At 40.8% G+C, this 23978-nt stretch overlaps 1 protein-coding gene across 1 annotated transcript in view; it reads left to right on the top strand.

Moving 5' to 3' along the window:
- The window catches only part of NRDE2 (NRDE-2, necessary for RNA interference, domain containing), a 55530-nt gene that overhangs the window by 5635 nt on the left and 25917 nt on the right, over positions 1–23978 (top strand). The window contains exons 2-7 of the mRNA XM_029057725.2: positions 8133–8238; positions 9582–9815; positions 12837–12986; positions 18389–18839; positions 19419–19824; positions 21284–21417. Coding sequence (XP_028913558.2) covers positions 8133–8238; positions 9582–9815; positions 12837–12986; positions 18389–18839; positions 19419–19824; positions 21284–21417 — 1481 coding nt within the window. The remainder of the gene's footprint in view (positions 1–8132; positions 8239–9581; positions 9816–12836; positions 12987–18388; positions 18840–19418; positions 19825–21283; positions 21418–23978) is intronic.

Here is a 23978-nt window from a genome sequence, read left to right as displayed (position 1 = left end):
CCCTGTCCCACGTGGGGCTCACAGCCTCAATCCCCATTTTAAGAATAGGTAACTGAGGCATAGAGAAGTGACTTGCCCAAGGTCACCCAGCAGATAAATGGTGGAACAGGATTAGGACTCATGACCTGACTCCCAGGCCCATGCTCTATCCAGTACACCATGCTGCTTCTCTAGCTTCTGGCCATTTATGGTTTGGTACCCCTTCACCCTCCCACCTGAAGTGAGGTTTGAGGGTTTCCTAAGTCTTTATGTACTGAACACCCATCCACCAAATTAACACTTATTTAACTTTAAACTCATGCTTTCACCTACCTATAATTCATTTTTGTGTCTGTCTCTCCTGCTAGATTCTAATGGCTACTAATTATTGTGTTTTTCCAAGTGCTTAATAGAAAGCTCTACACAAGAGTAAACCCTCAATATTAGCCCCTTCCTGTTCAGCTACTTACCTTCTGTGTGACTTAAGTGACCGGAAAGTCATTTAATTTCTCTGTCATCATCATCTAGGGTATATATTGAGTGCTTACTACATGCAGAACACTATATAAAGAGCTTGGCAGAGTACAATATAAGAGTTGGCAGACACATTCCCTGCCCATAAGGAGTTTACAGTCTAGAGGGGGAGACAGTAATTTAAATAATGTATGATATATAATTTAAAGATACGTACCTAAGTGCTGTGGGGTTGAGGGTGGGGCAAATATGAAATACACAAAGGTCGCAGATCCAAGACCCTCAGTTCCCTCAGCTGCAAAATGGGGATTCTATACTTGTGCTCCCCCCTACTTAGATTGTGAGCCCCATGTGGGACCTGATTATCTTGTATCTAACCCAGGACCTAGTAGAGTGCTTGGCGCATGGTGAGCACTTAAATAAACATGCCTCAGGACACATTCCCTACCCACAATGAAAGATAAGTGCTCTGTGGCTGGGATGTTGGAAATTACTTGGAGACCCTTTTTTTCAAAAAGTGAGAATTTGGCAAGGCTTTGAAGATGGGGAAAGCTATAATCTGATGGATCAGTAGGGAGGAAGGAGTTCATGCTGGCAGGAGGAACAGCATGATCAAGGGAGGTTCTGCAGAAGCACTGTGCCTTTATGGACAGTAATTCTGCTATTTGGCAAACTCCTTAAAAGATTGGCGGCCACTTGTCTGACATAGTGAGCTGACTCAGTGCTTTCCAATTCCTTTAAATGTCACTTTGTCCTGTACTAGCAAAGAGGGGACAGATAGGGGAAGCAAGCAGGGTTGAATCTTCCTCTTGCTTCCTTCCCTGTCCCCCGAATCCCCAGTTCTCCCATCCTCTCCTCCATCTCCCCCGGCCAAGTGGTTGCGGTCACGTCGCCACCTCGGGAAGGAGCACTATACTAGGAAACCGTCTCGTTTCCTACCCAAACCAGCTGGAGTGTAAAGTTTTCACTATGCACATTTTAAAACAAAAATCTGATTTTGTTTTTCTTCAGAGATTCTAGGACATTTTAAATTACGAAATGTAAGATTCCCAGCAAATGTTATAAGCACTTCAGCCGAGATGGCATCAGCCCCGGGGAGTGAGCTTTGAATTTGAACTGTGCTAAGCCCCCATTTCCCAAGCCAATTGGACCCAGTTAGACTGCAAAGTTTTGACTCTGAAAATTTTAAAACAAAAACTGGAAGGGAATGGATCCTCTCCCCCAAGTAGAATGATGCCAGTGCTGCTGCCACCATATTCTCCACTGGGGGAATAAATCAGCCCCGGGGGAACCCATAAATGACCATAATTCAGTGTTTTTAACTGGTGGAATATAATCACAAAAATCTGTCCGGAAGCCATAATTTCTTGTGGTGGGTGTATCAGGCACAAAGTTCTCATATATCCGCAAGGGGATCAGAAGTAGGAAAATCAAAAAACGGGCAGTGAGAAAGGAGTTGGGATGGAATTAAGAGTGTGAGCTGGGGAGTAGTGGGAGAAGAGAGGAGATACAAGAAAGAGCTAGAGAGTCTTATAGCCAAGTGATATCTGGTGATGATAATGATGACAATTATAATAAACCTCTACACTTCAAGTGTTAACCTTGCTCTTTAACACTTTCACACATTCCCTCCTAATCCTAGAGGCTGTTACCACAATAGGAGTGAGTATGTCAGCGAGTATGGTAACAGCACCACAATTTGGCTAAAATCTGCCCTTTCTTCTCCATCCAAACTGATACCACCACGGTAATCCAATCGCTTATCTTATCTTGCCTTGATTACTGTCAGCCTCCTGTCGCTTATCTTATCTTGCCTTGATTACTGTCAGCCTCCTGTCTTTCCATTTTCTACAGAAACGTTCAGTTCATATTTCCTCACTCCTTAAGAAACTCCGGTGGTTGCCCCTTCATCTCCACATCACACAATCTCCTCACCATTGGCTCAAAACATTCAAAGCACCTTGCCCTCTCCTACCTCACCTCTCTACTCTCCCTCTACTACCCAGTCTGCAGCAGTGGGCAGGGATGTGTCTGTTTATTGTTGGACTGTACTCTCCCAAGTGCTTAGTACAGTGCTCTGCACACATTAAGCACTCAGTAAATACGACTAAAGTCACAATGCAACTCCACACACAACAGCAGCCCTTAGCAGTGCAGGATAGTCCCCATAGCTCCAAATCCTTCTGCTGAAATTTGTGTCTTTTCTCTGCGGTATCTGCTGAAATCTTATTCCCAGACCCTGAATCTTATTAGAGCCCAGTTCTGAGCAGATAGGTCCATTTGACTCTTAAAAAGAATAATTTTGGAGAAAAAAATTCTTGGTGCCTTGGATCTATGACCTTTGGGCAGTTGGTATTCACCCTACCCATAGTCCCACAGCACTTATGTGCATTTATATAAATTTATATTAATATCTATCTCCCCTCCTAGGCTTTAAGCTCAATGTGGGCAGGGACTGTGTCTACCAACTCTGTTGTATTGCACTCTCCCAAGCACTTAGTAAAATGCTGTGCACCAAATAAGCACTCAGTAAATACCACTGATTAACAAATACCACAATTATTATTATTCAGCTTTGTGCTTCCCCTATCCAGCCTCAGGCTGAACCTCTAAAGGCCTCTAAATGTGGCAGCTTGGGAGTTTGAAAATTGGAGGGTCCCAGAAAGAGGAGAGAAGGCAGAAGGCAGGAAATAAATGTCTTCAAGTGATTCATCAAGTGCCATATGCCTAATAATGCCAGTCTGCCGCCAGACTCTTCAAAAAAAACCCACTGTCTCCATTTTGACTATCAACATAAAGTGATGATTTCATTCTCTTAGGCCAAGTATGAACTGTGCATTAGGCCAAAATTTATTCCTGAATTCCTGAGTCATTTGTTTTGTGCCACTGTCTATAGTCAAAAGTAATTATTCATTTAACATTCTTGAATAACACCGCTAGATTATGTTCAATCGATGTTAAGTCATTAAGGAAAAGTTAAAAAAGAGAATTACTAAATTATTTAGACTCAATGATTTTGAGAGAGAACCTAATCTACTCCCCTGTCTAAAGCAGAGTGTCATTTAGACCATCTCAGACTGATGTTTCTAAAGAAATTGAGAGATTTTCAGAGCTACCTTCAGTCCCATTCATATTCAACAGCTCCCACTTCTCCAAGTCTTTGAGAGAAGCATTGTGACCTAGTGAAAAGAGCCCAGGCCTGGGAGTCAGAGGACCTGGGTTCTAATCATGACTCTGCTGCATGTCTGTTATGTGACCTTGGGCAAGTCACTAAACTCTTCTGTGCCTCAGTTATCCCATCTATAAAATGGGGATAACTGTAAACTTGTTGTGGGCAGGGAATGTGTTTATTGTTATGTTGTTATTACTTTCTCAAGCGCTCTGCACACAAAAGTGATTAATACCATTTATTAATCAAGATTTTATTTTTTAACTGTGGATGCAGCTCCACCACCCGTCTATAATATGATTGAACTACATTCACCAAGGGAGGAAAACAGAAGTTCCATAAGTATTCCAGCCAAAAAAAATTCAGTATTGAGTTGGTATATTGCTTATTAAGATATTAGTTATGGTTTTTTTTTAGTGACTGCTTACTATGGCCCAAACACTTCACTAAGAGCTCCAATAGCTTCAGGTATAATAAAACATAAACTAGGTAGGGGTAGATAGATCAAAAACAATAATTAAAAATGGCATGTAAACAAGAAGCCATGGCCAAAGAAGCCAAGTGAACCATGTTAAGACAAGCAAGTGAACAGCTCTTGGAAGGGGGAGGCTTCAGACTATTCCAGGTAATCAGTCTTTATTGGTAAACCTTATTTATACAGTCTCCACAGGGGTTTTAAAGCAACATGGCATAGTGGATGGAGCACAACCCTGGGAGTCAGAAGGTCATGGGTTCTAATCCAGGTTCCACCCCATGTCTGCTGTGTGACCTTGGGTGAGTCACTTCACTTCTCTGTGCCTCAGTTACCTCATTTGTATAATGGGGATTGAAACTGTGAGCCCCAAGTGGGACAGGGACTGTATCCAACCCAATTTGCTTGTATCCACCCCAGTGCTTATATAATGCCTGAACATAGTAAGTACTTAAATATCACAATTACTATTATTAAAGATTGGTGTCATGAGGTGCAAGGGAGGCTGGCTCAGGCATAGATAGAGCAGCAGATCCTGGAGCTCTGGCCTTTAGGGATATTGCCATAAACATGCAAAATCATATCATCCCCAAAACACATTAGCCCATGGCCAATCTAGATTCTCACAGGAGTTTGGTAGGCAGTAAGCCACAGTCATTTTTCTCTCCTCCTGTTCCACTGCCTTTCTATTTGGAACTGGGTAATACAGTAACGAGGAGGAGTGCTAATTGGCTGGCAAGTCCAAAACCTTGTAATTATTCATTTACCTGCAGGGTTAGAAGTCTAACATCCAACTAGATTTCCTTTTCAAAATACCCATTAGGCAACTGCTATGTTGTTGAACCACTTCATAATGTGTTTAACCTTGCTCAATAATGACACATCATTCTGAATAGGCACCTGAAATCTATCAACTATTTGAAAATGAAAATGCCATTTTTCAAAGACCTTAAATGGTTACCCATTCCTCCCTACATCATGCAGAAACTCCTGGCCACTGGCTTTAAGGAACTCCATCAGCTCCATCCCACTCTTGTCTCCCACTGTATCCCCACCTTCTGCTCTTCGTTCCTCTTAAACTAATCTACTCAGTGTGCATTCTCCTGGAACTCACTCCCCCTGCAAACCACAACTCTTCCCACCTTTAAAGCCCTTCTGATATCTCCTCCAAATTTTCTCTTCCCTAATGACTATCTCAGCACTTTGTGCCAACTTTGCACTTCCAACCACCTGAACCAAGGCTGGCCATTTTTTCTTCCATAGTTCATTACTTAAATGCTTACTCATCTGCATATCCACTTTTCTTCCTTCTGTATGAAAATTATTTTGTATCTGTCTCTCCCACTCAACTATAAGCTTCTCAAGTGCAGGAACTGTGCCTTCTCTAGGATACTGTCCTAAGCACGTAATACAGTGCTCTGCACTTTGACTCACAAGTTGATTGATATATGGTTGAGTAAATAGAGGATTATTCATTCATTCATTCAATAGAATTTATTGAGCGCTTACTATGTGCAGAGCACTGTATTAAGCGCTTGGAATGAACAAGCCGGCAACAGATAGAGACAGTCTCTGCCGTTTGACGGCTGAACAATGGCAATAAATAGAGTCAAGGGGAAGAACATCTCGTAAAAACAATGGCAACCAAATAGAATCAAGGTGATGTACATTTCATTAACAAAATAAATAGGGTAATGTAAATATATACAGTTGAGCAGACGAGTACAGTGCTGAGGGGATGGGAAGGGAGAGGGGGAGGAGCAGAGGGAGATGGGGGGAAAAGAGGGTTAAGCTGCGGAGAGGTGAAGGGGGGGCAGTAGAGGGAGTAGAGGGAGAAGGGGAGCTCAGTCTGGGAAGGCCTCTTGGAGGAGGTGAGTTTTAAGTAGGGTTTTGAAGAGGGGGAGAGAATTAGCCTGGTGGAGGTGAGGAGGGAGGACATTCCAGGACCATTTTATGTGTTGCAGGATATCTATAATGTTAAAAAAAAAACTAAGTGTTTTTAAATTGAGTTCAGTGATCTAACTTCATGATTTAATAGTAAGTATATTATTAGAATTAAAGTAAATTCACAATGATGAATAAGGTTCTGAAACAGCATTTAAAGATTTCCAGGCAGTTACGGAATGAGAGGTAGAATAACAGTATGTAATTACTTCTCAAATAATGAAACTACAGCATAAGATGCCTACTTCCTATTGGTTAGTACAGTGCCCTACACAGAATAAGTGCTCAGTAAATACGATTGACTGACAAAAGGGTATGCTCAGCCACCAGTATTTATTAAGGGTCCATTTTTGGCAGAGGACTCCACGAGATGAGACAACTTGGTAGCAGTAATGCTAAGGTACTGTTTAGGGACCCTGGTTTCAGTTCCCCAGATGGGGCATATTTACTTGGATTCAGGATGAAGTTGGGGTTTCAGAGGACACAGTAAGCCTCGGGACGTTGCCTGGGCACCTCCCAAGCCCATAGAGGGCAAATCTATTCTAATTAGCCAGTGAAACTAATTAGAAGTGTGAGGGGGACGGGGTCAGAGCGGCATTCAATCCCTGGACTGTAAGGTCATTATAGGCAGAGAATATGTCTGTTAATTCTGTTGTAAAGCACCTCGTACAGTGCTCTGCACATAGTAGGTACTCAACAAATACCATTATTTGATTAAAGCTAGGGCACCATCACCACCCTAAAACCGATAATGAGGGAATCTGCAAGACACTCAAAGCCAAATGTATTCCATGTTCTCTAACCGTCGTAAATGGCTTGAAGGGGGCATTTGGGAAAATTTCATCTATTTTCTTCCCAGAAAGGGAGCATAAGACAAAAGAGAGAAAATAAGTGAATTGGTAATAGGGAGAGGCCACTTATTCTTATTACTCAATCAGTCGTATTTATTGAGTGCTTCCTGTATGCAGAGAACTGTACTAAGTGCTTGGGAAAGTATAATATAACAGAGTTGGTAGATATGTTCTCTGCCCACAACTTTACAAGTCTAGAAAAGTAGCTTTTAGTCTAGAGGATGCTCTTCATAGTGGGACTGAGCAATTTTTATGGACTAATGAGTGAATCAGTTCCGGAGCCATTCTAGAACTTCAATTTAGCCCATTGCATTTGTTTTTTAGACCAGCAGCGTGGCTCAGTGGAAAAGAGCCTGGGCTTCGGAGTCCGCGGTCATGAGTTCGACTTCCGGCTCTGCCACTTGTCAGCTGTGTGACTGTGGGCAAGTCACTTAACTTCTCTGTGCCTCAGTTCCCTCATCTGTAAAATGGGGATTAACTGTGAGCCTCACGTGGGACAACCTGATTATCCTGTATCTCCCCCAGCGCTTAGAACGGTGCTCGGCACATAGCGCTTAGCAAATACCAACATTATTATTTATTCCTTAGAGGTCTTAGGCTTATGTGAATTTGTAATTCTGTTGGTATGTTGAAGACTCCCTCATCATAATTCTAATGTCCTTTGGTTTGCATAAAGTTTGGCCTTTTTAAAAAATTAATATCAGAAAAAAAAAATTGTCAGAATGCAGTTTGAACTCAGTGCTTTAATTAAGGACTAAGTCTAGGTAAGTCAGTAGTGGCACTGAGCATTGGAATAAATAGCACAAACAGAAAAAGTACTTCTAAATCCACTGCTAAGTTTTTATTGTGTATTTGAATTTTATAGAATATAACTCTGTTAAGTTGGAGACCCCTAAACTCTAGTACCCTGCTAGCTCTGATACTTATACAAGATTCTAATGGAATGTAAAATTGCTTTGTTTTTTAGTTCACATGTTCTTATTGTGTGTGTACAGCACTTATAGCCGTAGTTCAAAATCACAAGAGGATCCTAGCTTTTAAATATTTTACAGAATGTTAAAATCTAGTGCTCTGCTAAATGGAAGTTTCATATACTGTTTACCCACCAGCCTTGATTTAAAATGTCTGGCAAACACTGGCTGTAAATGAGACTGCTGATTTAGATGAATTTCTTGTTTCACAGAACATGTTGAGCAGGTTTTTATTGATCTTGTTCCCCCCAACTTCCATTCTGAATTTACAGAATTAGACTGGTTGAGCAATCCAAGTTTCTGTCCTGAAGTTGCACCACTCCTGCACCAGCATGCTGAAGAGACTGCAGTTCTTCCTAAGGGATCACCACCCATAAGGTAGCAAACTCTTTGCAGCTGGCTAATTGAGTTCTTTCTTACACTGGCTTTCTCTCTCCCTCAGTATGCACGTCTTCCAAAACCTAGTGGTATTTATTGAGCACTATACCTTGTGCAGAGCACTGTACTAAGCACTTGGGAAGTACAGAGCAACAGAGTTGGGCATGATCCCTGCCCACAATAAGCTTGCAGTCTTCAGGGATTTAGCATAAGGGAAGTCTCCTGGAAAGCTGCAGATTTACTGTTTACTTTCATTTAAGATAGCAAGATGGTCCTTACTCTGTTTTCTTTTACCTTACTGTAACAGGTTTTTGTGGGGTTTTTTTGGTGTGGCAATGACAGTGAAATCATAGTGTCTGTCACTGGGCCATTTGTGTGTTTCCAATGAGCTTCAATGGGCTTACCTCTTAATTTAGTATTTTTTTCAGTGTATTGTAAGGATTAACTAATTTAAAAGGTCATTAAGGAGGTTTCTAGAATGTTATAGTTCAGATAAGCTTTCTCTTTTTTTCATAAAAATAGTTTGAGAGCTGTTTTCCCTCTCTCACAGGATAGGATTGCTTGAAAATGTGCAAGAAACAAAATACAGCTACGCAAACAGCATTGGAAGTATGCTGCTGGAGATTACTTAAAGGGCCTAATGGAATATTGAAAATTCTTTTAATATCCCGCCTTGACTTCCTCCTCGCTGACCTCCCTGCCTCAATAAATAAATATCAATGGTGATATTATGGTTTATAGAGTAATAAGCTGCCTTGCTGACATGTATAAGAAATATTTGGAAATGGGATTATTAAAGCCACATGTTACTGGAATAAAAGAAGAGTAACTATTGTAGTCAGTGACCAGAATTTGATTACTTACTTTGCCACATAGGATATTGTTTAAAAAAGTGGAACTCTGAGAGGTTACTAAGTGTATTGTCATACTACATATTTGACTTAAAAGTCCCGAAAACCCAAAAATGTGAACAGCTATTAATTTGATTAAAAACTGTACCAATGATCAGGGCATGAAGAGGATAGTTTTTGGGGAGCGAAAGGGGAAGAAACTTGATTTGAGGGGAGTGAAGAGAGAATTGGAGGAGAGGAAGTGGTGATAATGGGTGTCAAAGAGTTTGGAGAGGAATGGTAGGAGAGAGATGGGGTGATATGTGTATAGAGCTGTGGGGTCAAGGGAGGGTTATTTTTTGGAGAGGGGATTCATGAGCAAGTGTCCACTTTCCAGATTTCCACTTGGGGTGTACCCATTTCTGCACCCATCTTTTCCTCCTCATTTTCTCTTAATAATATTTCCTCTGGCTGCTGTAATAGAAGAATTCTAAGATTTATTTTTCTAAACAGGCATCCTTTGACATCAGAGTTATCAGAAGACAGTGATGCTAACAAAGAGCTCAGGCACATCAGTAAGAAACAGAAGAAAGAGAAAAAAAAAAGGAAAAAGCATCGGCACCACAAGAAAACCAGGAAAAATCATGGGCAGTCAAGTAGCAGTGAGTTGGATGCAGACTCTGACTTTGAAAAGGACAAAGCTGCAAGAAACGTCAGGGATAGTCAAAAGAAATTGGAGAAACCGAAGTATGTATTTTACATGAAATTAATTATAGCATTATAAATCCTGATTTGTATTTTCCCCTAAACCAGTCCACCAGTTTGGACAGTCCTAAGAAAAAATTTTATTTGAAGAGGTCTTTCACTTTAGGGCTGTTTTACTGGGTCATTGACAGAACGTACTGCAGTGTGTAATACCAAAGAAAGAATTTCCTATTGGTTAGTGATTGAACCTGGCAGCAGGCTACTGAGGAAAGTTTTGGAATCTCTATCTTGATGGTTCTTTTAAGGAAATAGACAGCCTTGATGGTTCAGTCATTTGCTTGCCTAAGAGTCAGAAGGGTGGACCAGGTAACCTCTCATAGTCCCTTCCCATTGATTTATTTTGCTTGGCCGTTAGGGCTAGTTCAGGACTGAGTCTCTGTCCTTTCTAAGGCTTTTGAGCCTGCGTCAAGTTTGAAGGACATGAGAGAGGGACAGTGAGTGGAAGTTACACTCTAGGAAATATTAAGGGGAAATTACTGTGCCCAACTCTGAGTGCTGTGCCTAAAGGAGATACTCAATAAAATCTGTGATTTTTTAAAAAAAGACTTTCTTTGGGGAAAGTTATAGTTTCTATATAGAAAGTTATAGTTAGAGTTAAAAGTTATGGATGTTGTAAGATATGTTCCTAAATATTAGGAAGGCCTTCTGGGAGAGTACTAAACACTACCAGTGCTGGTGGTAGAATCTTGGGGTGAGTACATGCTTTCTTTGAATAGGTGTCACTGTCTTTTTCTTTGAGCTTTCAGAGAAGACAGAGAAAAATCCAGTATAGAAATTGTGGTGGGGTGACAGGAGAAGACAAGGGAACCAGTTTTAAGATCTTGTGAAAGAGCAAAGGATAAAGTATAAACGAAATTTGTTTACATTTTCCCATCCCCACTTTCCCCAGGAGATTTTCAGTGGCTGTTTCCCCTCCCTCCCACGCTTTGGATGTTTCGTGGAAGTTACATTTTGAAGAAGACTTATTTCACACTTGTTTTTCATCATTAGTTGTTATGTAGTATTAGCCCATCTGGTGGAATCCCTAAACTGCATTCCATTTATTTAAAATTCATCGTAGTTTAAATGAGTGTATGTGCCCCATCCCTAACTTGTATACTCAGTTTGTGTGTTTCCAATGAGCTGCAATGGGATTACCTGTTAATTTAGAATTTTTTTCAGTGTAACTCCAAACATTCACCTGCTTTTGAGATATTATATCCTAAGCAGAATAAATGATCTATAGATTTATGCCAACTACTTTGAAACTAGAAGAAAAGGTTTAAATTGTCCAGGGCCCAGGGTATGCGTTTAAAAATGTCAATCTGTGTTTGGCAACTCCTCAGGAACCACTGTGTATTGATTCTATGTGGGGAACACCCACTGATGACAAATGGCTAGTGCCCACACACTCTTTCATGGCACTCTCATTATTATCTACTTAGAAGCTACAACTACCCACCTTGTAGTTTGAGCTGAATCACTCTTCTTCCAGGGGCGGAATGGACCCCCTCCCTTCTTGTTCTTGGGACCACATGCTGATTCCTGACCTTAATATTCTCTGAAGCAGGAATAAGAGACTGTTTGCTCTTAGGGGATAGTCTGCATCTGGCCTCCTGCCTGGAGGACATCTGGATCTCCTTCATGTTTCTAGCTGGCTCCTTCCTTCATTTTGGGATGGCTCTACACACTTCCTGTTGTGGGCTCTTCCCACCCACAGCTTCTGCACAGGATATACAGCCTCCTCCTGTAGCTCATTTCCTTGTTTTCTAAGAGATCCCACTCTGCCTACATTGGGGATCCCATTTTTCCAGTGATTTGACAAGTTTTTGAGGCAGCCTTGAGGGTCTTGGATTCTATCAGGATATAGACATAGACCTTGTTAGAGATGGAACAGCATGTGTCAGCTGTTTTTTGGCTACCTTTGCAGTGTGATTTACCAGCCCCTATGCACCGATTTTCATAGAGACTTTTTGGGAAGAATTCTGGGGTCTTGAAACCTTGTTTTTTAATGTTTTTTGTTAAGCGCTTACTATGTGCCAGGCACTGTTCTAAGCCCTGGGGTAGATACAAGGTAATCAGGTTGGACACAGTCCTTGTCCCACATAAGGCTCAGTCTTAATCTCCATTTTACAGATGAGGTAACTGAGGCCCAGAGAAGTTAAATGACTTTCCCAAAGCCACACAGCAGACAGGTGGCAGAACTGGGATTAGAACTCAGGTCCTCTGACTCTCACACCTGTGCCCTTTTCCACTAAGCCACGTTGCTTCTCTCTCCTTTTCCATTCTGAGGCAAACTTCTTCTGTTTGGGACCTTCTTGGGTTTTCTAAGATCCCGGTTTATTTTAACCTCTGTAGTAAAGCTCCACCCAGACCTATCAAAGAAGAGTAGGTGATTCATCTGCTCTGTCCCAATCTCCAGAACTGATCTGGGCTTTAAACCCAAGTATCCAGTACAACCTCTCTGTCGCTCTATCTCTCTACACATTTGAGGGTGCGCCTCCCCCCTACCCCGGAAAATCACACTATACAAGTTCACATTTCTTGGACCTGACCAAGGGCCAACAGATTTCCTTTCCAATATGTGTTGCCCCTGCGTAAAGTATACTAGTGATTTAACTAGTTGCCCTGTAAGTTGTTAAAACTGCTTGTGAAGTCTTTGAAGGTAATTAGAGAAATTGCTACTTTTCTCTTGTGAACGTAGTGTGAAACACATTTAAGAAAGCAGCTCCTCCCTTAACCAAATACACTATTCATGTATGAAATATAGCAAGTGTTTTTGTATTTAAAGTAGATTTAGTGAACCCAGTGTTCCTCTCTCTCCTGTGCTATTTCCCTAGAGCATGATACACCTGCCACATGCTTTGGAGTGTGAATTGACATATACAATTGGGATTATTAAACTTTTCTATTCTTGTAAGTGCTAACTGGTTCACAGAGATGCTGAAAAAAGTTTCACTTTTGTCTGTTCTTTTCCTTTCCTTATACTCTCCTCCCCCTTTCCCACCATCCTTCATCCTGCAGTCAGGATAATGAAGCTGCAGGTGTTGTTGGAAGTCACCTTGTTTGGCTTGAAGATGTTCAGGCTCTGACTGCAGAAACCTTCAGAATAGATAAGAAGCCTGATCCTGCAAACTGGGAGTACAAGTCTCTTTATCGAGGGGACATAGCAAGGTACGTATTTAGCTGTGTGGATTCGTCAATTACAGGCTAGTTGGGTATGATGTAATATAATGAACTTATTTGTTCATGATTCATTTCTGCAATGGTATCATCTGGAAATGTCTTTTAAGTAGAAATTTCCCTACCCAGAAATGATTAGAAACCTGAACGTGCTGCCATTTACTCAGTAATTGTGTTCAGTCTTTTGAAGTCTTTTTTTCTTTTTATGTCCATTCTTGGTGATTTCCCATTGGTAGTAAACTTGCGCTCTCCAAAGGAGAACACTAAGGCCATTGTACTGTTTTCATAGACCTTTCAAAATCATCCTCTAGACTGTGAGCTCACTGGGGGCAGGGAATGTATCTGGTAACTCTGTTGTATTGTACTCCTCCACACGCTTAGTATGGTGCTCTGCACACAGCAAGCACTCAATACAGTGCTCTGCAGATAGCGCTCAATAAATACTATTGCATGAATGAATGAATGAATACTACTGATTGATCGATTTGGCATACGACTTTGCTCCGAACCATAGGTAGTCCCAAAAGCATTTCCCGTAGAGGTGTCTAAATACCACATTTTGGAGTGCATTCTGTCCAGTAAACTTTACACGCTATTCATTGAAACCTTATGGAGTCTATCTTTAAAAAGAAAAATAGCTCTTTGGAACAGATGCCATGTTTATCTCTAAAGTAACGTTAATGCACACTGAGGCCTGATGACATAATTACAACACAACTAATGAAAATTGTTAGACAGCACAGACTGTTCCTTCATAGCCTTTCCAAGAATGCTGAGACTCTATTTTGGCTCTGTTGGTGATGCTATTGGATGCAGTAAGAGACACTACCGCATCCCCTTACAAAAGTGCCTGCAAATATTAGTTATTATATCAGTTATTTGGTGATTCACCGTCTATGGAAAGCGGGCTAATGGATAACTTGGCCAAGGGAAACTTCACCCATGATTCTTTTCCCCGCTATATATGCAGAAGGTTACATTTTTATGTACAGTCACTTGCAGGTGAAGGGTTTGTGGGGGAAAAGTCTCGCTTGCATTTTAAACCTCTTCTAAAAAGATACTTTCCCTAGGAGACATTCCCTGATCTCCCCATCTTTGCAGTCATAGCATCCTATTAGCCACTTCAACATGCTTATAATTACCTGTTTATTTGCTATTTATTTGTCTGCATTATTATTTCCATATAAAATATTTATTTGTACTTTCCCAGAAGATTGTAAGCTCCTTGCAATCAATGACTACCACATCTTTTTATTGTGAGTGTTTTTCAAGTGCCTAAAATACAGTGAGTTTTTGGCCCACAGTATTAGATGGGTCATTATGGTTAGTATTTTCAGTGGCTACTAAGGCTGTCCCGTTAGGGTTGTTGACCAATCCCATCTGAATTTGGTGATGGCAGCAATCCAGGAAACTAATGATGCTGCCTCTCTAGTAATTACTTTTCATTTGAATCAAATTAAGCCACCGGTCCAGTAGTCTCATTACACGCAGTTCTTCCATAAGTGCATTTTCGGTTTGCCTTTTGTAAAGATCACTGTTTGAGAACTAGGGAATGTTCTTCTGCCAATGTATGAATCTCTGAATAAGATGCAGTGCAATCCTCTGGACTCTGCGCTCACTGTGGGCAGGGGATGTGTCATACAGTTGTGTTGTACTCAGGACGGTACCCTGCATACAGTAAGCACTCAGTAAATATGATTGATTGATTGATTGTTGGGAGAAATAGTTGTGCACATGCCTGTGGCATGGGTATCATCATGGCCAGTGTACTATAGCATGAGTTTTCCTCAAAGTGGGATTTGTCAAGAACGTAACAGGAAAACTAATTGTCCTTTCTGTTCTAGGGTTCGTGGTATTTAGCCAGAAAGATTTTAGAGCAAAAAATTTGTTTTCTTTCATTTCCTTTTTACATCTATCTCCTCTTTTCAGGAGTTATATTCTGATTACCTAATTTCATTGTTTTTCCTTTTTTATCTTGAAATGAAATTGTAATGAAAATCCTCTTTTCAGGAGTTATATCCTTATGATCTAATTTCATTGTTTTTCTGGGGGATTTTTTGAAATGAAAATTGTAGTAATTGTGTATTTAAGTGCCAAGCACTGTACTAAGCGTTGCGATAGATATAAGCTAGTCAGGTCAGACACAGTCCCTTTCCCACACTGGGTTCACAGCCTAAGTAAGAGGGAGCACAGATATTGAATCCCCATTGATGATGAAGAAACCAAGGCACTGAGAAGTTAAGTAAGTGATTTGCCCAAGGTCACATGGTTGGAGCCTAGATTAGCCCCCAGGTTCTCTAACTCCCAGGCCCATGCGCCATCCACTAGGCCATGCTGCCTCTATCAATGTATTAATGAATATCTTTTTAGGTAATCAAATAAATAAGCTTTCTTTTTTACCCATTGAATAGTACTATTTATTTAATATCAGGGATTCAGTTTATAGCTCTCTTGTGTCCTTTTATTGAGAGACATTTGATGTGCATTCAAAATTAGAAGAAGAAACCTTTGGTAATTCATTCGTAGTTCACTGAAACACCCTGGTAATTGTTGATTTTTGGGCCTATCCACTCAACATAACTCAACTATTTAAATTGTCATACTGAAAGTGTAGATAGTTCTGGTTTATTCTGTAATAAGAACAGTACAAAACTCAGTGAAAGCAATTTTGCCATGAATGTTTGATTTTTTCTAATTTTGAAAATCATAGTTTATGTTAATTCCTGTCTCCTCCTCTAGACTGTAAGCTTATATTGGCAAGGAATGTGTCTATACCTCTGTTGTATTGTACTATCCCAAGTGCTCAGTACAGTGCTCAGCACACAGTAAGCTCTCAATAAATACCATTGATGAAGATAGTTCATTTTTCATCTTGAAGCCTTTAAAGGTGCTTCTTGAACTTGTTCCTGCAAAGTGACAGGGGAGAGTGGAACAGGAAGAGATCTTATCTTTCAGACAAACTCAACTCCTATTCTTTAGATTTTTCTAATTAAAAATAATTTGGAAATGAAATTAGGTGCTTTTCAAATTATACAATATCAATAAATCAATATTTATTGTACTTACTGTGTGCAGAGCGCTGTACTAAAAACTTGGGAGAGTACAGTAAAATTAGTAGATATGATCTCTGTCCTTAAGGAGAAGCCCAGGAAATAGCATGGCCTGGTAGAAAGAGCATGGGCCTGGGAGCTAAAAAAAACAACAAAAAAAAACAAAAACAAAAAACAAACAAACAACAAAACACCTGGGTTCCAATCCCAGCTCCGTCACATGTCTGCTGTGTGACCTTGGGTAAGTCACTTAATTTCTCTGGGCCTCAGTTACTTCATTTGTAAAATGGGGATTAAGGCTGTGAGACCTATGTGGGGCATGAACTTTATCCAACCAGATTATCTTTTATCTACCAAGAGCCAGCTAAATAGATCGGAAAGGAGAGGCTGGAGTGGGAGGAGAACTACGAGAGGACTAAGAAGGGAGTGGGCCATAGTGGCAAAGGCAAGAAGTTAAGGGAAATTAGGACCCAGTTAGATTTGGTGAGGAGGAGGTCATTTGTGTTCTGGGAAAAGGCAGTTCAGTGGAGTGGAGGTAGTGGAAGCCAGATTTCAAAGGATAAAGGAATGGAGGAGGAGAAGTGCAAACAACCTGAGGAGTTTGGACAGTGGTTGTAGGAGAAAGATGGGGTGATAGCTGGATAGGAGACATGTGGGCATGTCTGAAAGCAGTAGGGAAGGAGTCATTGGAGAGTGTGGTTGATGGAAGAGTGGGTGCAGGGGGTTTTAGAAGGTATGAAGAGTTGGGTAGGAAGCACAGGTGGAGGGGTCATATTTTGCAAGCAGGTGGCAGATCACATATTAAGAGATGGTTGGGAAGAATGAGAGAATGGGAGGTGGGGTAGGACAAAGCTGTGCAGGTGAGTAGAAGGTGTGGCAGTAATTTACACCTGCTGGTTTCAATTTTTGCCAACAAAGTAGTTGATAAAGTCACAGGGCCAAGAGAGTGGGTAATAGTGTCCCTGGGCTTTTGTCTTATATAGCACTAGCTTTGAAGGGGTCTGATGCTTATTCACAATATAGGTTATTCTGAAGTTTTTTTATGGAAATGAGTGATAGTTCAATGAAGTACTTGAAATTTTGGAAAGCTGTAGGACTAATTATATTCAGCATTTATTCTGTGCAGAACAATGTTCTGAGCGCTTGGGGAGAGTACACTATAACAAAAAGGTAGGAATGTTCCCCATAGATGCCCTTACAGTCTAGAGGGAGAGAAAGACTTTAAAATAATTTATGGGTATATACAGAAGTACTGTGGGGCCAAGTTGTGTGGTGAATAAAGCATTCAAATCCAGGTGCCAGGATGCCTCAGAAGGGAGAGGGAGTAAGGGAAATAAGGGCTAGTCATCTCTTTGGAGATGTGATTTTAATAAAGCATTGAAGGTGGGGAGAGTGATAGTCTGTCAGAAATGAAGGGGGAGGGAGTTCCAGGCCAGATGCAGGACATGGGCGAGAGATTGGCAGTGAGGTAGACAAGATTGAGATAGAGTAAGTAGGTTGGTGTTAGAGAAGTGAGGTGAGCATGCTAGATTTTAGTAGGAAATCAGCAAGGTAAAATAGGAAAGAGAAAGGTGATTGAGTTATTTAAAGCCAATGGTAAAGGGATTCTGTTTGATGTGGAGATTCTTGAGGAGTGGGGAAATGAGGACAGACCTGTTTTTTAGAGAATGATCTGGGCCATGGAGTGAATTTGGATTGGCCCGGGGAGAGACAGGAGGTCAGCAAGGAAGCTGATGCAGTAGTCAAGACAGGATAGGATTAAGTGCTTGGATCAACTTGGTTGCAGTTTGGATGGAGAGGAGAGGGTGGATTTTTGCAAAGTTGTGAAGGTAGAACCAAAAGGATTTGGTGATGGGTTGAATATGTGGATTGAAAGAGAGTGAGGAGTTGAGAATAGTGCTGAGCTTACAGGCTGGTGAGATGGAGGATGCTGGTGCTGTCTACAGAGATGGGAAAGATGGGGAGGACAGGGTTGGGGTGGAATGATGAGGAGCTGTGTTTTGGACATGTTAAATTTGAGGTGTCATCAGGACATCCAGGTAGAAGTGCCCTGAAGACAGGAGGAAGTGTGAGACTGGAGAGGGGAAAGGTCCGGGCTGGAGAGGTAGATTTGGGAATCATTCACATACGTGATAGTTGAAACTACGGGAGCAAATGAGTCCTCCAAGGGAGTGGGTGTTGATGGAGAATAGAAGGAGACCCAGAACAGAACCTTGAGGGACTCCCAGAGAAAGAGAAGCTTAAGAGCTTTTCAGTCTTTTGAAATAGGTTTACTTAAACTATTGAACATATACCTACAAATAGTTAAAATAGCTACCTAATGATTTTTTTTTTACCTTTAAGATTCAAGAGGAAAGGAGACTCCTGCCTTGGCATCAATCCTAAGAAGCAATGCATATCTTGGGAGGGTGCTACTACCAAAAAGAAACATTCACACAAACAAGTTGAACGTTATTTTACAAAGAGTAGTGTGCGATTATTAAGCACTGATGGAGTTGCTCTTTGCAGCAAAAACAAAACTCTTCCACCTGAACCAGGCTCATTCATTGCAGTTAAAGAAACAGAAGAGGTGCCCTCTCCTGCCACAACATGTGTGAATCCTCTGGGAGTTTATGATAAATCAACTACATTATGGTTGCAGGGGCGGGGTCCCCAAGATAATGAAGCACAGGAGCCAGTCCCACAAAAGGATGATGCAAACTCACATCTAGGAGCAAAAGTGGAAGAATTTAATAGGAAGGTCCGAGAGAACCCCTGGGATATTACGTTATGGATGGATTTTGTTTCTTTTCAGGTAAGCACCATAGTTGTGGTTGGCAAGCTCCAGTTGTCTCATTTCCCTGTAATGGATAAAATAATCGCCTGAGTTACCTGAATGGAATGGGTCTTTGACTTTTTTGGGGAACTGATTAAGTGACATAATTGGTCCCAGAGATGAAAGTACTAGTAACGTGAAGTGTAGCATTTTTGAGGTCTTTTTCAATGATAGGTGCTATATTAAGAAAGCTTCCTTTTATGGAAGAGCAGTAGGTAAAAAAGGGGCTGTGCACATATCCAGTTTTTGATTTCAGTATTTGTTGAAAAAACTTGAGCCAAATTTTGTCTCAGAAATCAATTGTGTGCAGTATCTTGTTGAGAAACTGGCTATATTGAGTCACTTTTTGTAGTAATAGTATTATGTGCTTACTGTGTGCAGGGCACTATGCTAAATGCTGGGAGAAATACACAGGTGATGCCAACTCATGACCATCTGTGCCATGATTCGAGGAGTCCATAAAATGTTCATGCTAGGATTCCATAAACATCTTAGGAAGTGGTAGTATTTACAGCTCAATTTCATTCACAATTAAAACTTGGTTTTCCTTTGTTTTAGGATGAGTTGATGAAAGGACCCAGCCTGTATACTACTGGTGAGGGCAAGCAGACCAGCAGGAAAAATTCACTCAAGTTCATCCTTGAAAAGAAATTGGCCATTTTAGAGCGGGCTATTGAAAGCAACCCAAATAACATAGATTTGAAACTTGCTAAGTTAAAACTCTGCACAGAACTATGGGAACCATCTACTCTGATCAAAGAATGGCAGAAACTGATTTTTTTACATCCCAATAACGCAGCCCTATGGCAGAAGTATCTCCTATTCTGCCAAAGCCAATTCAGCACCTTTTCAGTATCTAAGATTCACAATCTCTATGGAAAATGCTTAAGTACTTTAGCAGCAGTTCAGGATGGCAGCATTGTATCTCATCCTGCATTGCCTGGCACCGAGGAAGCTATGTTTGGTAAGGTAATCTCTGAAGAAAAAAATATGAAAAGATCATCTTTTTTCCCCTCTCTCTCTTTTTGCCTGTAAACCAGGGGGTTTCTGTTCTCAAAAAGTCTGTTGAAAAGGCTTAGAATCGTGACCTTTAATGTTGTAGACAAAGCAAGCATCCTGTTCCCCTGCTGATTTTACAGATGCTTTGTTTTTGTGGGAGAAATTGTAGCATGACACCTCATTAAAGAGTCTATAATGTGAATTTTAAAAGTAGAGCAAATTGGTGTGAGGTTACCAAAAGTTAAATTCCTTTGCTTCATGACATGTAGTAGCAGGGAGCTGGAAAAGCTACATATTTTCCTGCTCTTTTTCAAAGTATATTTCTCCTAACAGTGTACTATCCTTGTCAGTTAGTGTCCAAAAGAGAAAGAATCAATCAGTGGCATTTATTGAGCACTTACTGTGTAGATCATTATATTAAACACTTGGGAAAGAACAATATAATTTGAGTTGGTAGATGTGATCCCTGCCCATGAGGAGCTTAGAGTCTATGGGGGAGACAGATGTTACAATAAATTACAGGTAGTTATTTAGGTCTGTCTTTAGTTCAGTTTATCCAATTTTATAAATTTTATAGTATATTTTAGGTTTCACTAGGGTCAGTGAATTCTGGACAAAGTTTTAAAGCATTGGAGGGTATTAGGTGACAGTGGACTTGGTTGAAAAATTTAATTTCTCAAAGCAAATGTTGGTGCCTGCAACAATCTTCTTCAGGAAATAATTTTTGTTAAAAGCTTAAAAATGCTATGATCCTCCTGGTAGGTGCTCAGTTCTTTAGAGAAAAGTATTTTGTTGGCTTTGTAAGTTGTTTGTGGCTAGAGAACATGCTGTTGTACTCTGCTCTCCCAAGCTGTTAGTATAGTGCTCTGCACATAGGAAGCATTCAATAAATTCAATAAATAGCATTGATTGAATTTTTGTACATTTAAGAGAATGCACTTATTACTGAATTGTCCCTTTATAATTTATTATTCTTTTCTACTGCGTTACAACATTCAAATTTTTGTTCATTTTGACCTTGATTTATTCTTTCTTTCATTTTAAATCTATGGTGAAAATTTCTGGTGACTAATGCCCTCTAGTGTTAAATTAAGTTCCCAGGGTGGCTAAACTTTTTTCTTTCCCCCCTTGTTGTGGATAAATTTCTGTCATAGCTTATTTTCACATTAATGCTTTGTTCCTATAATTCAGTTTTGAGAATTAATAACTTCTGTTTGAAGAGTGAGATTAATCTGTATTTGTTGCTCTTATTACATCAGGATTGTTAATATTTACTTGAAGATTTTCCAAAGTGTAAATAGCTTCTCAGTTGTTGCTTCACTGCAATGATATTATCTTAAACCTTAGGTGTCTTACAGTCTTAAAAAGCACATTTCTCAATTTCAGTAATGTTTCTTTTTTCCCTCTCTTTCTATATTTCATAGCACTGTTTGTTCAACATTGCCATTTTCTTAGACAGACTGGCTACTCGGAGAAAGCAGTTTCTTTGTTTCAAGCTATGATTGACTTTACTTTCTTCAAACCTGACAGTGTGAAAGATTTGTCCACAAGAAGACAGGTAGTAATTTCAATTTTGACTTATTTTGAATTTATCTCAATAGAGGTTCATGGAAGACTGAAAAAAGTTTGGGGTTTTAAAAAATGGTAGATCATTAAAATGAAAGATTTCATTATGTTTTTCTGATGCCTTTCCTAGTTAAAACTGAATGTTTCAGGAAACCTAATTAAGGAACCTAGTTGCAGCTGGTTTTAGAAGCTAAAAGCTCAGGTGTATATACTAATGGTGAAAGAGTAGGAGATTTGGGACAGTGAAAAGGTAGGCATTGTAATGCAGAAATGGAGGGCAGGTGAGGTGTGCCTTATGCATCTTGGACCCTGCATAGAATAGTTTGGTGGCTGCAGTGAAAGAAAAGCCTAAAAAATAGATGACAGAAATGAAGTTGTAGCATCTTTACGCTTTTTCCTTCTCTGTGGTGGTTCAGGAACAGTTGTCTCTTTCTGCTGCCACCACATGTGGCAGTTCGGGTCAAATACCCCTTTGGTAAAAACCCCCCAAAGGGCTATACCAACATAGGGCTGAGGCTTCCTGAAATTTCCACCAACGGCTGTCATGTTTATCACCCTTTCATACTTCCCTAAAATATGCCTTGCTTCTCTCCAGTCCCTCCCTCCTGCCCTTTCTTTGACTCTCCCACTTTTTCCAGCAGTATTTTAAGAAGTCTCCCTCCTCCTCTCAAAAGCTACCCCTTCCTCCTTGCCTCCAACCCCATACATTCACACCTTAGCAAAAAACCCTCTCCTTTCTTCCCTCCCTGATAATTATCTTCAGATGTTCACTTTCTAGTGGCTTCTTCCCCACTGCTTTCAAACATGTTCATGAATCCCCTATTTAAAAAAAAAAAACCCTCCCAAGACTCACTGTAGTTATTGCTCCCTGTAGTTATCACCCCATCTTCCTCTTAACATTCCTCTCCAAGCTCTGTAAGTGAATTTTATACAACCACTGTCTCCACTTCCTCCTCTTCAATTCTCTACTTGAACCCCTTCACTCCCCTGTAACTGCCTTCTCTAAGGTCACCATTGATCTCCCCCTTGCCAAATCCAATGGCCTCTACTCCATCTTAATCCTCCTGCACCTCTCAGCTGCTTTGATACTATGGACCAACGTCTTTGAAACATTATCCAACCTTGGCTTCACTTACACTGTCCTCTCCTGGTTCGCTTCCTATCTCTCTAGCTGCTCCTTCTCAGATTCTTTCACAGGCTCCTCCTCTCCTTCCCGGCCCCTAACTGTGGGAGTCCCTCAAGGCTCAGTTCTGGATCTCCTTCTATTCCCCATCTACACTCACTCGCTTGGAGAACTCCCTTGCTCCCAAGGCTTCAACTACCATCTCTTTGTGGATGATTCCCAAATCTATCATCCCAGTCCTGATCCCTTTCCTTCTCTGCAGTCTCATTTTTCTCCTACCTTCCCAGAAGCAACATGGTTTAGTGGATAGAGCATGGACCTGGGAGACAGAGGACCTGGTTTCTAATCCCAGCTCCACCTCTTACCTGCTATGTGACCTTGGGCAAGTCACTTCACTTCTGTGCCTCAGTTCCCTCATATGCAAAGTGGGGATTAAATAACCTGTTTTCCCTCCTACTTAGATTCTGACCCCCATGTGTGACCTAATTATCTTGCATTTACCCCAGCGTTTAGCACAGTGCTTGACACATAGAAAGTGCTTAATAAATACTATTATTATTATTATTATTATTATTCAGCATATGTCTGCTTGGGTGGCCCAATGACACCTCAATCTAAACAATGTCCAAAACAGAACTCCTTGTCTTCCCACCCAAACCCTGTGCTTTCTCTGTCTTTCCCATCACTGTAGTCAGTTCCACTATCTTTCCTACTTCACAAGCCTGTAACCTTGGTATTATCCTCTACTTCATTCATTCTTTCATTCATTCAGTTGTATTCATTGAACGCTTACCGTGTACAAAGCATAGTACTAAGGGCTTGGGAGTGTACAATATAATAGACACATTCCTGCCCACGATGAGCTCACAGTGTAGAGGGAAGACAAACATTAATACAAATAAATAAAATAGATAAATTACAGATATATGCTGTAGTGCTTGTGCTTCAGGGGTGGAAGGGAAGATGAATGAAGGGGCAAGTATGAGCGGCGCAGAAGGGAGTGGGAGAAGAGAAGAGGAGGGCTTAGTCAGGGAAGGCTTCTAGGAAGAGATGTGCCTTCAAAAAGGTTTTCAAGTAGGGGAGAGCGTTCCAGGCCAGAGGAAGGATATGGGTGAGAGGTCGGTGGCATGGTAGACTAGATCGAGGTACAGTGAGTGGGGAGAGAAAGGAGGCATGGAAGTCAGCAAGGGGACTGATACAGTAATCAAGGCAGGATAGAATAAGTGCTTGCATTAATGTGGCAGCAGTTTGGACGAGAGGAACGGGTGGATTTTGGCGATGTTTGTGAAGGTAGAAATGACAAGATTTAGTGATGGCTTGAATATGTGGGTGGAACGAGAGAGAGGAGTCAAGGATAATGCCAAGGTTACGGGCTTGTGAGACAGGAAGGATGGTGGTGCCGTCAAAAGTGATGGGAAAGTGAGTCACCA

This window comes from Ornithorhynchus anatinus, chromosome 1, assembly GCF_004115215.2.
Source record: "Ornithorhynchus anatinus isolate Pmale09 chromosome 1, mOrnAna1.pri.v4, whole genome shotgun sequence".
Lineage (NCBI taxonomy): Eukaryota > Metazoa > Chordata > Mammalia > Monotremata > Ornithorhynchidae > Ornithorhynchus > Ornithorhynchus anatinus.
This window is presented reverse-complemented; position numbering and strand designations above follow the sequence as displayed.